This window comes from Hippichthys cyanospilos, chromosome 19 (genome assembly GCF_059441005.1).
Source record: "Hippichthys cyanospilos isolate Australia breed blue-spotted pipefish chromosome 19, RoL_Hcya_1.0, whole genome shotgun sequence".
Classification (NCBI taxonomy): Eukaryota; Metazoa; Chordata; class Actinopteri; order Syngnathiformes; family Syngnathidae; genus Hippichthys; species Hippichthys cyanospilos.
Window position 1 is genome coordinate 15,449,978 of NC_142387.1, and position 12,066 is coordinate 15,462,043.

General features: G+C 47.3%; 2 protein-coding genes across 4 annotated transcripts in view; both read left to right on the forward strand.

Moving 5' to 3' along the window:
• Window positions 1-3,255, forward strand: part of nell3 (NELL (neural EGFL like) family member 3) — a 5,346-nt gene extending 2,091 nt beyond the window's left edge. The window contains exons 3-5 of the mRNA XM_088402537.1: window positions 8-552; window positions 671-737; window positions 810-3,255. Of these exons, the coding sequence (XP_088258663.1) occupies window positions 8-552; window positions 671-737; window positions 810-2,344 (2,147 nt within the window). The 3' untranslated portion in view covers window positions 2,345-3,255. The remainder of the gene's footprint in view (window positions 1-7; window positions 553-670; window positions 738-809) is intronic.
• Window positions 3,256-4,705: 1,450 nt separating this feature from the next.
• cip2a (cellular inhibitor of PP2A) lies at window positions 4,706-11,799 on the forward strand. Of its 3 annotated transcripts, none has more exons than XM_088402073.1 (21): window positions 4,706-5,114; window positions 5,785-5,932; window positions 6,012-6,124; window positions 6,294-6,388; window positions 6,623-6,719; window positions 6,871-6,993; window positions 7,552-7,697; window positions 7,772-7,847; window positions 7,914-8,147; window positions 8,233-8,398; window positions 8,484-8,631; window positions 8,698-8,797; window positions 8,862-8,980; window positions 9,110-9,287; window positions 9,373-9,447; window positions 9,613-9,723; window positions 9,796-9,992; window positions 10,132-10,245; window positions 10,851-10,933; window positions 11,294-11,433; window positions 11,495-11,799. In XM_088402073.1, exons 1-21 carry the CDS (start codon window positions 5,013-5,015, stop codon window positions 11,636-11,638), a joined length of 2,709 nt encoding a protein of 902 aa, XP_088258199.1. In that variant the 5' UTR covers window positions 4,706-5,012; the 3' UTR covers window positions 11,639-11,799. The 3 variants fall into 3 exon arrangements, with proteins under 3 accessions (XP_088258199.1, XP_088258201.1, XP_088258198.1); XM_088402075.1 differs by having other exon boundaries at window positions 9,110-9,260; XM_088402072.1 differs by having other exon boundaries at window positions 8,484-8,797.
• Window positions 11,800-12,066: the final 267 nt, after the last annotated feature.

The following is a 12,066-nucleotide window of genomic DNA, read 5'->3' on the forward strand; positions in this document are numbered from 1 at the left end:
TCTCCAGGAGAAAATGAAGTCCCCTCAGAGGACGCTCTCATCCTCCACCTCCAGCTGACCAAGGGTCAGGAGAAGCTGGTGGAAGCTCTTCGGGCGCAGCAGGTGCTCATGGGCGAGCTGCAGCAGAAACTGGCCGACCAGCAGGAGGCGCTTCTTTCGCGGCAGCGCGACATCTTGACGCAGCAGCGTCGTATGTACGAGCAAATGGACGCGGTCAAGGCCCAGTACGGCCTCTTGGCGGACGTCCTTAAACAGGCGTCCTTCCAGGAGGAGCTTCAGAGCTACTTCCATAGCCACTTGGCCGGCCTCCAGAGTCAGGCCCGCAGCCATTTGCACACCGCCGTCCATAAGGTGGACACGGACGCTAAGATGATGGACGTAGTTGGCGAAGCTCATTTCCCGCAGCCCCTGGTAGGTTGCGCCTCTACCTGCCAGCCGGGCCACTATTGCAACTTCCAGAACGATCCACCGGAGTGCCACGAGTGCACCATGTGTCCGCCGGGATTTTTCCTTATTTCGCGGTGCTCACCCACCATGGACACCATTTGCCAGGTACTCGCCGAGATGACGGACCAGCACGTCTTCCAAAATAATGGTCTTTCCTACTTTGCTTCAGAAGTCGTGAAAATAGAACGCCCAAGTCTGACTTTTGAACGTCTGCCGTTCGCAGGACAGAGATGAATGTCTCGAGCTAGCAAACATCTGCGGCGAGCGAGTCAAGTGTCTGAACACTCCAGGTTCGTGACCCGCCAGCAATCACCTTAAACCGTTTACAGATGTCTTGATGTACTTTTCTCCCGGGGCCTCAGGAGGCTTCCGATGTCTTGGCGTGTCCCAGAGAGAGGCGGAGAAAGGCTTGTGCGGCCACGACTACTTCTACAACCAGGAGCTTCAAGAATGCCAGGCCTGCTCCGATTGCGACGGCGATCCCGTGGTGGTCCCCTGCACAAGCGTCACCGACTCGGTCTGCGGCCAGCCCCGAGGGGCGCGTCTCTCAAAATCCTGGAGCGCCAGCGTCACGGTTCCCACGGCCCGGAGGTCCGGGGGTCACATCTTCGGAGGGCTTCAGCTAAACGTTCGAGGCAAGGAACATAGTGATCTTCTGTCCGGCGAGGGCGGCCGGATGACTTTTCTCCAGCACGGTCTGCTGTGGCTGGACCACAACATTGCGATCAAGCACAGCTGCAGGAACTTCCTCCAGGTAGGCTTGAGATTCAATGCCAGCCAGGAGGAAGAAGGTCAGGAGGTCAGCGGGGTGCGTGTGGAGCAGCTTGAAGGCAAGTACTTCCAGAGCGTGAGCGTCAGTAGCGGGGTAGAGGTGGAGCCTAACGACACCCTGAGTCTTCTCCTGAGGAGCCCCAACCAGCACTGCAACCGGAGCAAAGACCTCCACGTCTATGAGATGGCTTCGCCCACTTTCAGCTTGCTCTGGTTATCTCACGACACGGGTGCCGTGGCCATGACCGCTGAGATGTCCCTGTTAGCGCACTACCAGTCCAGCTACCGTCCGACGTTTCGTGTCAGCTCATCGTCCGACCCTTACATGATAAGCTTGACGCACGACAACCGCGGTGTGCGGTTCACAGAGAGCGGCGTTGTGAAGTTTGTCCTCCAGCAGGCGCTCTACGCCATGGGCCACGCCTGCGTCCGCGAAGGATTCTTCTTGATCGCCTATACGAGTCGCAATGGAACGGGCCGGGAGGTCACGCGGGCCTTCAAGACCGGCGTCAACTACAGGGATACCTCCATCACCCTGGCGGGGGCCGCGGCCGTGGGCGGCGGCGACACGCTCGGCTTCGAGGTCACGACGCCGTCGCAGTGCAACGTGCGCTACTTCGGAGACGGCACCGGCATTAGCACGCTGAGCCTGGTCTGGATCCCCTCGGCCGTCTCTTCTACGTTGACCGCGACGGTGGCCAAAGTGGGTCCGCCCCTCGGAGCGGTCCGCAACAAGCCGCTCGCGTTTCAACAGATTTCTCCAGACTCACGGCAGGTCCGGTTGGCCCGATCGGGTGAACCAAACGCTCGCAAGAACTTCGTGTTCCTGGAAGAGGGCACGGCTAACGTGGCCCTGAATCTGAGGCTCATCCACTCTTGTAACGTGCTTAAGGTGACGCTCCATCAAGCCGGCAGTCCTGGTCCAGGACAGGCTGGTCCCCTGGCCCAGCAGGTTTCGGGACACATGCCGGAGGGCAGCGAGTGGGCCGGTGTGGGTCTAAGGGCTTCCTTCCAGGTTCGCAACGGCACTGCCGTCTACGTCACCCTGGACTGCATCCGCGGACGCGTCAACCAGATCTCACACGAGGGTGGCACCAACATCTCCATTCTTTGGGTTGCCATGTAGCTGGGGCGGAGACTTTTTTTTTTTTTCTTTCACAAGTTTGGGTTTTGATAAGGATGACTCTATATACCCGTGTAGAATCTCTGTTATTCATGTCCTAGTAATCCACAAAAGTTAATTGGAGGAAACTAGACTCCTTTTAGCTTCGCTTTGAATTGAAAAGGCTTCTTTTAGTTCTCTTTTAACCTATCCATGTGACCTTAACTTGAACTTAGACTATTGGGACTCTGACTTGACTCAAACTCTGACCTTTGGGACATGACTTTGACTTGGACTCGAACCTTTGTGACTCTGACTTGACTCGAATTAGACTCGGACCTTTAGGACTCGATTATGACTTGGACCTTTGGGACTCTGACTTGACTTAGACTCGGACCTTTGGGAGCTTGACTCGACTTGGACTGACTGAATATGGTTATTTAGAACTAAATAAGCCTTTAGATTTTCAGGTGAAACATCTTTACGTCTTTAAAATGTACTTGTTTAAAATTTACTGTGAAAGTACTGCTTTTGTTCAGCGTACTTCAGCTGGTTGAGCTGTGACCAAATTCTCTCATGATGTATTTTTTGACGTGTGTTTTGCAAGGTACGGCGTATTACTGGTATTGTACATGTATTAATTTTTGATGTACGATTATGTGGTCATTATTGCTTACGCGCAGATGATTATACCTTCATTCTAGTACATGTTGTTATCTTTTAAATCACCAGGATACAAATATTATTTACAATACGCCATTTGAAGATAGTAGAAAAATATGTTACGTGCGTCCGTATTTATATTTTATATCTGTTGTTGAACAAAACATTAAGGGATTTATGCAAATGAGCTTCCCGTGCCTTCGGGTTGCCTTTGCGTGTATTGTTTATAATGTCCCAAACCAAATAAAAAGAAGCAGTGTATTTTTCACGTACGGATTGCGATGCTGTGGTTTCTCCGGGTCCTAATCACGATTTTTATTGTCCCAGTTATCATTGCAGACATGACTCATCTGGACATGTGGACGCAATTAGAATGCAAGCAGCGGCGGCTGAAAGGAGTGCAGAGGGGTAGAAGGTAGACTTGCTCCGGTTACATGACTTTCAGACGTTAAGTCACTCATTTTTGCAATTGGGACATGTTTGGCTGAAATTTGACAAAACACTCCACTTAGACTCAATTACAAATAGAGTATTTTTGAAGCCCAACATAAGAGGTCAAAGGTCACCTTGGGTCTGTTTTACTCCCACCACAAAGTGGATAACTGGTCACATGATCGCACCATCTAACGGAATAGAAGCTTTGTTCCAAAGTGCCGGGGAGTAAAAAAAAAAGGAAAAGAGTTTTGGATTCTGTTGTTTGGACATATTAAAATCAGCTGCGCCAGATGTGAAGCGTCAGACCAGGACGTGATTGGTGGAGGGGGAAAAAAAAAGATTAAGAAGCTCATGTGGCCGATTGGAAAGTCGTTCTTTAGTGGGCTGGCGGAATCGGGCAGATGTTTGAGATCCGACGATGACAAGCCAGCGACATTCACCACTTCCTGACTTGATTCCCCACAAAGGAAATTTCCTTTGATTAACACAAAATACTAATGAAATCATTAGGCAGTAATTACTTTATTTTTGTTCGTACATTAGATTGAAATCATTGTAATTATTGCTATGTCCGCACTAAAAAGTCAACTTGACTTGCAAATTGTGGGGAGCAATGCCACCTAGTGAATAAAAACAGAACAGCAAGTGGATTTACTTTGTACTCTTAGAACTACTCTCATTCTTTAGTGTTTTCATTTATTATCACTGCCCACACAATTGCTTTATTTGATTAAAGTAAATTTAAACTTTTATGTATGGACTAAATTTGATAGCACAAATCTGATTTAAAAATAGATCTTTCCTGTTTTGCCAAGAATTGATGTGTTTTGAGTGCTACCGGAAATGCCTTATTTTTGCCACCCGGAAATGTATGCGACGTGGTGGTGGTACAGTACATATAAAAAATATTTGAAGCATGTCAAAACGTATTAGACACTTGTCAATCAAATCACTAAATTAATTTTAAAATTTATTTATTTGAGTGCATTACGTGTTATTTTGCTTCTAATGTTCTTTTTTTTTTGCCTAGTCTCGTCCATTTTCAAAGGTATTTAGGGGGTGTAATTTTTGTGCGAGTATAAATATAAGAAATACAAACGGAGGTTAACCTTTGAACATCCGCAAAAAAAACATCAACTAAAATATATATGCTTCTATTGTGTAACATTATATGTTTAGCATGTAAATGCGTTTTTTTTATCACCACCCATGCGGTTTTTTTTTTAATCACCACCCTCGGTTCAACTTGGTTTAGTCCACTCCAGTTTGAAGCTATCAAGCGGGAGGAGTTTTGTGTGAGTTTGGCTCTGTTGTCGGAAGTTAACGTTTGTGAACTATAAACGAGTAGGAACGAAGTACAATAAATCTAAAATTTAGTACAGCGACGAGGATTATTCAAAGTGGGTATAAAAAGAAACGAATTAAAACTAACAGGTTGTCAGTCAAACCGCTTGCTAGTTAGCTGTGACTGCAAAATTCCCAACGTCGTCCGACTTGAAAAGCGTCGAACTTCATTCATCGTTCAAACGTTCACCAACAACACACAAGAGAATTAAATTATTAATTTGACATAGTTTTGTTTTCCCAACACGAAATGGACGCGACGACTTGTTTGAAATCCTTGCTGCTCGCAACTCAACTTTACGAAGGCGGCAGGACTGATCAAAATGCGGCGCAGCTTCTCAAACAAGTGGAGGTATTTAACCTTTTAACATCTTATGCAATTTGGAAGAAAATCATCAATATTTATGCCTTTGAATTTCCTTTGCTTATTTTTGTAGGCGGTGTTACGAACTCGAGTCACGTGATTGCCCTGTGTTGTGTTTTAGTCTGTTTTTAAAAAACAATCTGCGATTTATTTTTGTTATTGAGATTGGTTGAATGACCGCTTCCCGTCTATTTTTTAAACAAAACAAAAAAAAAACAATACATTCATCCACATTACAATAAATTGTGAAAGTTTTATAAATGTAAAGCATTTTGTTCTTTATTCCTTATTTTAACAATAATATAGGCACGATGCAGGACTGGTTAGTACATACGCATGTGTGGAGTTTGCATGTTCTCCCCGTGCCTGCGTGGGTTTTCTCTGGGTACTCCGGTTTCCTCCCACATTTCTCAGAACATGTTTGATAGCCACATTGGGCACTCCAAATTGCCCTTAGGCGTGTTTGTGAGTATGAATTGTCATTTGCCTAGGTGTGAGCTGTGATTGGTTGGAATAAGCGTCTCAGCTAAGAAGATGATTAATCCTTTGATGATTTGCAGTTTTATTGGTTGAAACTATATGAATTGTGTGTCTGCTGGATTGCCGTTTTGTTTTGTTTTCCCTTGTCTTTGAAATTCAAGCATCTCGTTACTTGCAGGAGGTTTCCACCCTCAAATGCGAGCATCTGCTGTCTTCGGGTCAGCTGTTACCCACCGAGTGCATCCGTAGGCTGGTGGAGCTGATCGGCAACACCAACACGTGTCCCGCCGTGGCCGCCGCCATCTTGTCCTTACTGGCTCAGCTTGGTAACGTACACCTTTTCTTTCTTTATTTTACATAAAGTTCTCTTGGAGATGATCATTTTTGATCATCATCTCTTTGCAGCTTGCGATGCTGACTGCAGGAAGATCCTCCAGTGTAATTTCAACCTCACCAGCATCCTGGCCCTGCTTGTTCACCGCCACAGCGCCACCCCAGGAGAGCCTCTGGTACTGCAGGTTAGTCATGCCATCTTCCCCAGCGTAGTGGCATTTAAAAAAAGCTACAAGATGGTGGCGTGCTTGAGGGCAGCGGCTCTTAGCTCTTCAAATCCCCAATTTTGTGGTTCTCCTGCTGTACAATGATAATTAATGCATTCTACTGAAATGCTCAAATGTTGGTTTGAAGAGTTTACAGTTGCTGCAGAAGTTAACCTACGGCACTCGCATCTTCCCGTCCATGACCCACGTCCACGAGCTCATCGGCTTCCTCGTAGCCAACATGTAAGACAGATATCCATGTATACAGGTGCATCTCAGTACATATATTTCAGCGGTTCAAAACGTCATAAGTTATCCACAAAGGAAAATACATTTCCAAAGGTCAATTCCTATCGAATTTCTGTATGAAATTTTGGACAGTTTCAAACTACAGTGTTATTGAGATGCATCTGATTTACATGTACGCAGCTCATATTTTGCCACAGTCAGTTACATGAGCTGCATCTTTCCTGGCAGCCAGTCCCACAATGATGACATCATCATGCCCTGCCTTGGCCTGATGGCCAACCTGTGTCGCGATAACCACGCCGTGCAGAGTCACATCAAGTCGCTGGTGAGTGTCGGCGATGTCTCGTGTTTCCTTCATATATAGTTCACTGAAAATCCACAGATAGGATTGAGTATATTTTCATCGCACTAGCTCATCCACTTTAGAAAACGTAGCCAAAAAGTGAAATACAACTGAACTGCTTTTTTGGGGGCAGGACAACGTGAAGCCGTTTTATCGAACGCTGCTGAACTTTTTGGCCCACAACAGTCTGACGGTGGTGGTCTTCACCTTGTCCATCCTGGCCAGCCTGACTCTCAACGAGAAGGTCGGGGAAAAGGTGGGCGCGGCTATGGTTGCTATGGTCATTTGTTGACCTACTTTTATGTGTATGTAGCGCTGAATCTTATGCTAAGTTGAGAATCAGAACTCAGGGATCTTGTTGTGTGTATTCCTTGGTGGATTTTTGTTTATGTGTATATTTGTCTGATATTGTGTGTGTTTCTGGATGTGCGTGTCAGCTTGATTGTTTGTATTTGTGTTTTCTTCGTTTGTTTTTGTATCTTTGTGATCATGTGTGTTTTTGTATATTGTGTTTCTGTGTGAGTGATACGTGTGTGTGTGTGTATAACTGTGTATGTATTTGTATTTGTTTTTTTTCTGTTTCTTTATGTGTGTGTATATGCACTTGTAATTCTGAGTGGGAGTTTTCTTTTGTGTGTGTCTTGTGTCCTGTATTTCATTATGGTTATGTGTGTGTGCCTTTCCTGCATTCTATATGTGCTGTTTTGTACATGTTCTTTTCTGAGAGTTAATAGTGTGCAAGTATATTTCCGCGTGTGTATTTTGTTTTGACTTGTTTTGTGTTTGAGAGTTTCCACATGTGCTTTCCCTCCAGCTTTTCGATGCCAAAAACATCCACCAGACCTTCCAGCTGGTTTTTAACATCATTGTCAAAGGCAACGGCACGCTGACCCGTAAATACGCTGTGGATCTTCTGGTGGATTTGTTACAGAACCCCAAAATTGCAGATTATCTCACTCGGTAATCGTATTTACACACAATTACGCGCGCGCGCTCACATGCAGCGTCCACGGCAGTGTTTTTGCGCTCCGCAGGTACCAGCACTTCTCAGCGTGTGTGTCTCAGGTTTTAGGACTTCTGGAGTTGAAAGATGGCGACTCAGCAGCCAAGGCGAGTGGCGTGTCTGCACCTAAGCACGTTAACCTCGATAATACTCATTAGATTGGCGGTTTGCAGGTTCTGGAGCTGCTCCTGGCCATGTGCGGCGTGTCGGGTCTGCGCCCGCTGCTGCGCCAGGTGCTGTTCAAACCGGCAGCACCCAAACTCAGGGCGGCGAGCCGGAGGCAGGCGGGGACGGCGGAACCTAAGGCCGAGCCCGGGCTGGCGCTGGTGCAGTGGATCGGCTCGCCCGTGGGAGGCGCAGAGGCCTGCTCGCTAAAGGCGCTGCGGCTGCTCAAAGAGTTGCTGGAGGTTTGAATAGTGTCGCTGCTTAGCAGAAAAAAATCGGAGATGAATTCAAGGAAAGAACGCGTGCATGCTAATTGTCTTTGTTCAGGAAGCATTGGGCGCCGCGATCGTGCCAGACGGCACAGAAAGTTTTGCAGAGATGCTACTTCCTGTCCTGATGGACTTTGTCAAGGGCCTGGACACGTCCACCCAGGGAGACCCGCACCTGAGACAATACTGCCAGCGCTTCACTCACGTCAACAGCGTGCTGCTTGATATCCTCGCCGTACGCTGACATTCCTTTTATGGAAGAGGACTTTGTCATATTTTTGATTTGCCCAAAAGCCTTAACCAGTCCACTCATGTGCGGCAAGGATGGCACACGGGCGCTGGTGTCCAACCACGTGAGCGCCAAGCAGTGCCTTTTGCAGGTGGAGACGCTGCTCGCTTGTTGTCACGGCAACAACCCCGCGGTCTGCCTGCCCCCTGGCGCAGAGAACAGCCTCGGGTCAGTCACTCGGGTGCCGCCGCCGTCCCTCGTTGCACGATCTCTGATGATTGCGTGCGCGTACAGTCAGGTGTGTGCCGAGGCTCTGCTCGGCACTTTGGTGCTGATGAGCAAACTGCGGCAGCAGGTCAAGGACATGGAGACCGGCTTCTACCGAACGCTGCAGGTGAAGCCAGCTTCCTTTTTGCCGCCTCCTTGCCGTCCTCATCTTCACTGTGTCTTGTATTCAGGATCAGAGGATAGCCACGCCCCTTGCTCTGGCCCTGACCTCGCATCACAGAGCGCACGTGCAGACTGGCCTCGCTCTGCTCCTAGAGGCCACGCCGCTCCCGGACTTCCCGTCGCTGGTGTGAGTCTCTGTCCAGTCGGATTAGAAGGAACGTATTTTGGAAAGGGGGATTGTTTTTCAGAAAGGTTGATGTTTATTAGTTGCGCATTGAGGGCATTTGTATCCAATCCAACTTTGGTCTTTCTCCAGCCTCGGCGACAGCATGGCCGCCAACAACGCTTACCGGCAGAGAGAGGCGGAGCTGTCCGTCAAGCACATCCCCATGCCGGAGATCCCTCCTCCCCGGACGAACACCAGCCGCCTGGACATGTCTTCCGCATCCAGCGGTGTTCACAGCATGGTAGAGAAGCTACACAACGGCTTGGAGGTTTTTTAACGCATTTCCTGTCTACTTCCTGGGTGTTCTTGAGACCGTCACATTGAACTGAGCGCTTCCCCTTTGTGGTTCGTAGCTGCAGGAGACGGCCAAGGACGCTCACGTGTCTGTCATCATAGAAGTCTATGAGCAGAAGCTCGCCGCCCTTGCTGTGAGTCAGGAAAGAATTCTGTTGCCTTATTACAATTCTTACTTAGCATCGCTAGCTATTTTGTGATTAATGTTGTAGTGCTCAGTGTTATCTGGCTGCGTGTGTTGATAAGTTGCGATGTCACAATGGCGACTTGATTTCGTTCATTCCTAATCCGGCCTTCAGTCCGAGGAGAGTCGCCTTCAGGACCTGCTGGAAGCCAAAGCCGCGGCGCTGTCTCAGGCCGACCGCCTCATCGCCCAGTATCACTTCCAGCGCGCTCAGGCCGAGGCCGAGGTGAGCGCGTTTGTCTTTCGAAGAAGCCCGCGTAGATGGCCCCGTGTTTAAATTAGCGTCCTTGCGGTGAAGGCTCGCAAGCTGGCCAGCCTGCTGAAGGAGGCGGAGCGAAGGCGCGAGGAGCTTCAGGGCGAGCTGGGCGTGCAACTGGAAGAGGCGCGGCGCTCCAAAGCCGACACGGAGGAGCTGCTGCAGCACAACGCCAGACTGCAGCTGGACTCGGAGGAGCACCAGGCCCTCAAAAGCGCCTACAACTCACTGCTCCACAGGTCTTTGCTATGTCCTGGACTCAGTGATTGAGCAGTAGGCAATAAGTGAATTCATCTGAACACAGCTTTAAAAATCACTTTAAGGTCTTCCATCTTTGCCTTGGTGGAGGTAATGACCGAATGATGTGCTTGTTGTCAGGTTCACCGAGGGCGAGTGTCAACTAAAGGATCTTGAGGCAACTCGCGCCAACCTCAACAAACAAAACGACGCGCTAAGGAAGAACCACGAAGCCCTGCAGCTGCAGCACGACAAGTAGGAATTGTGTCCAAATATCTGCATGATAATTCACAGATAATCCTTATGCAAGTATTTTAGTGACGTGTTCGCAAGTAGCATCTTTTAGTTCAGCATTTCAGTTGGCGTGTTAGTATGTAGTAACATGTCGCTTCTCATGTTAGCATTTGAGTTGAATTGTTAGCAATGAATGATGACCAATACCGGGTATTGGTATCAAACTAATACCGGCCTTAGTTCAAGATGTTGGATTCTCATCAGGGAAGCTGACGATACCAGCCTTAAACTGTAAAATAAGTCAAATTTGACACTGAGTGCATATCAAGACTAAAGTACTAGAAATAAGGTGAATACTTGTATCAGTTTGCCAAGAAGAGGTATCAAACTTCACTACTTGTTAGCATGTAGCATGATAGTTCTTATGTTAGCATTTAGCTTGACCTGTCAACATGCAGTGTTTTTGTTCCTCTATTTACATTTTAGTTGTTTTGTTAGCATGTAGCCTATTGGTTCTCATATTAGCTATTAATTTGAATTGCTAGCATGTCGTGTTTTGGTTCACATGCTATCATTGGTATCTAAGTGTTAGCTTAATGCTCACTGGGCTCTCCTGCCTTTGTCAGGAACTTGTCGCTGATGAAGGAGAAAGAGGAGGAAATCAAGTGGTTGCATTCAGACGTGCGGCAGAAGGATGAAGAAATAGCAGGTTAGATCTGCCATTAGATTGGTCCATCTCAATTAGTAGGGTAAAAGGCTTTGTTTTTGCCTTGTGCAGTGTAATTGCAATTAAATAACTTGACTTTTTTTTTTCATGCACTTGGTTACTTTTTTTCAGTTTTAGACTAACTTGTAACCTGTTTAACGCTGTGAAAATAGTAGTAAACAGTTGTCAAAAGTTGATTTTTATGGCTTTTGTTAACATTAAAAATGATAAGGTTTTAAGGTCCACTTTTACCATTTTTATAGATAAAAATCTTTTCTCTTTGCTAAATATAATTGAGAAGCACTGCATCAGGCTAACATAGCGCTAAAATCTAACCTCACAAGAGTTGCGTTTTGGCCTCAGCCCTGCGGGCTGACCTGCAGTCGGCGGCGGACAAAGGGCGGGAAAAGGACCGGCGGATGCAGGAGCTGGAGGACACGCTGGACGCTTTGAAGAAAGAGCTGAACAAGACGGAGCAGGCCAGGAAGGACGCCAGCATCAAAGTACGCGCAAGGCGTCGTTTCCCACCAAGTTTCTCGGTGCGACACCTGCGCCCGTGCGTAGGTGTCATCTCTGGAGCTGCAGAAGAGTCAGCTGGAGGCCAAGCTCAAGCAGTGCGAGGACGAACTCAGCAAGCACTCGGCCATGATCGCCATGATCCACAGCCTGAGCAGCGGCAAGAAGAACGACGTCAACCTCTCGCTCTGATACTCGCAGGGAGTCCGCAACCGGAATTTCAAAACAACAAATGGCAGCGAGGACAACCGCAACAACTGCAACACATCCCAGGCCAAAATGATTTTTTAATTCAAATGACTTTTATTGTATTTAAAAAGATTTTTGTCAAATAAATGTCTACTTGGGCACAACTGTCGTATTTGTTGTGAGAAATCATCACAGGTTCGTAAGAGGGTATCAGTACTTTAGGTTTAGTCTTTTTCCTATTGTCTTACCTGTTTAAAAATACAAACATTTGCTTTTAAAAGTTCACATGTTAGCATTTGGTGCTGCGTTTATACCGTTCGTTTTGTAGTTTTGCTTCTTTTTTTTTTTTTTTTACCATTTTTGGTATTTTCAGCATAACGACACCATTTCACCACGCTCAAGAATCCTTCAAATAAATGTTCAGATGAGTT

Coding starts and splice junctions, on each gene's coding strand:
- cip2a (XM_088402072.1), top strand. CDS start 5,013: ATGGACGCGACGACTTGTTTGAAATCCTTGCTGCTCGCAACTCAACTT. Junction 6,125..6,293: donor GAGAGCCTCTGGTACTGCAG/GTTAGTCATGCC, acceptor GTTGGTTTGAAG/AGTTTACAGTTGCTGCAGAA. Junction 7,848..7,913: donor ATGGCGACTCAGCAGCCAAG/GCGAGTGGCGTG, acceptor GGCGGTTTGCAG/GTTCTGGAGCTGCTCCTGGC.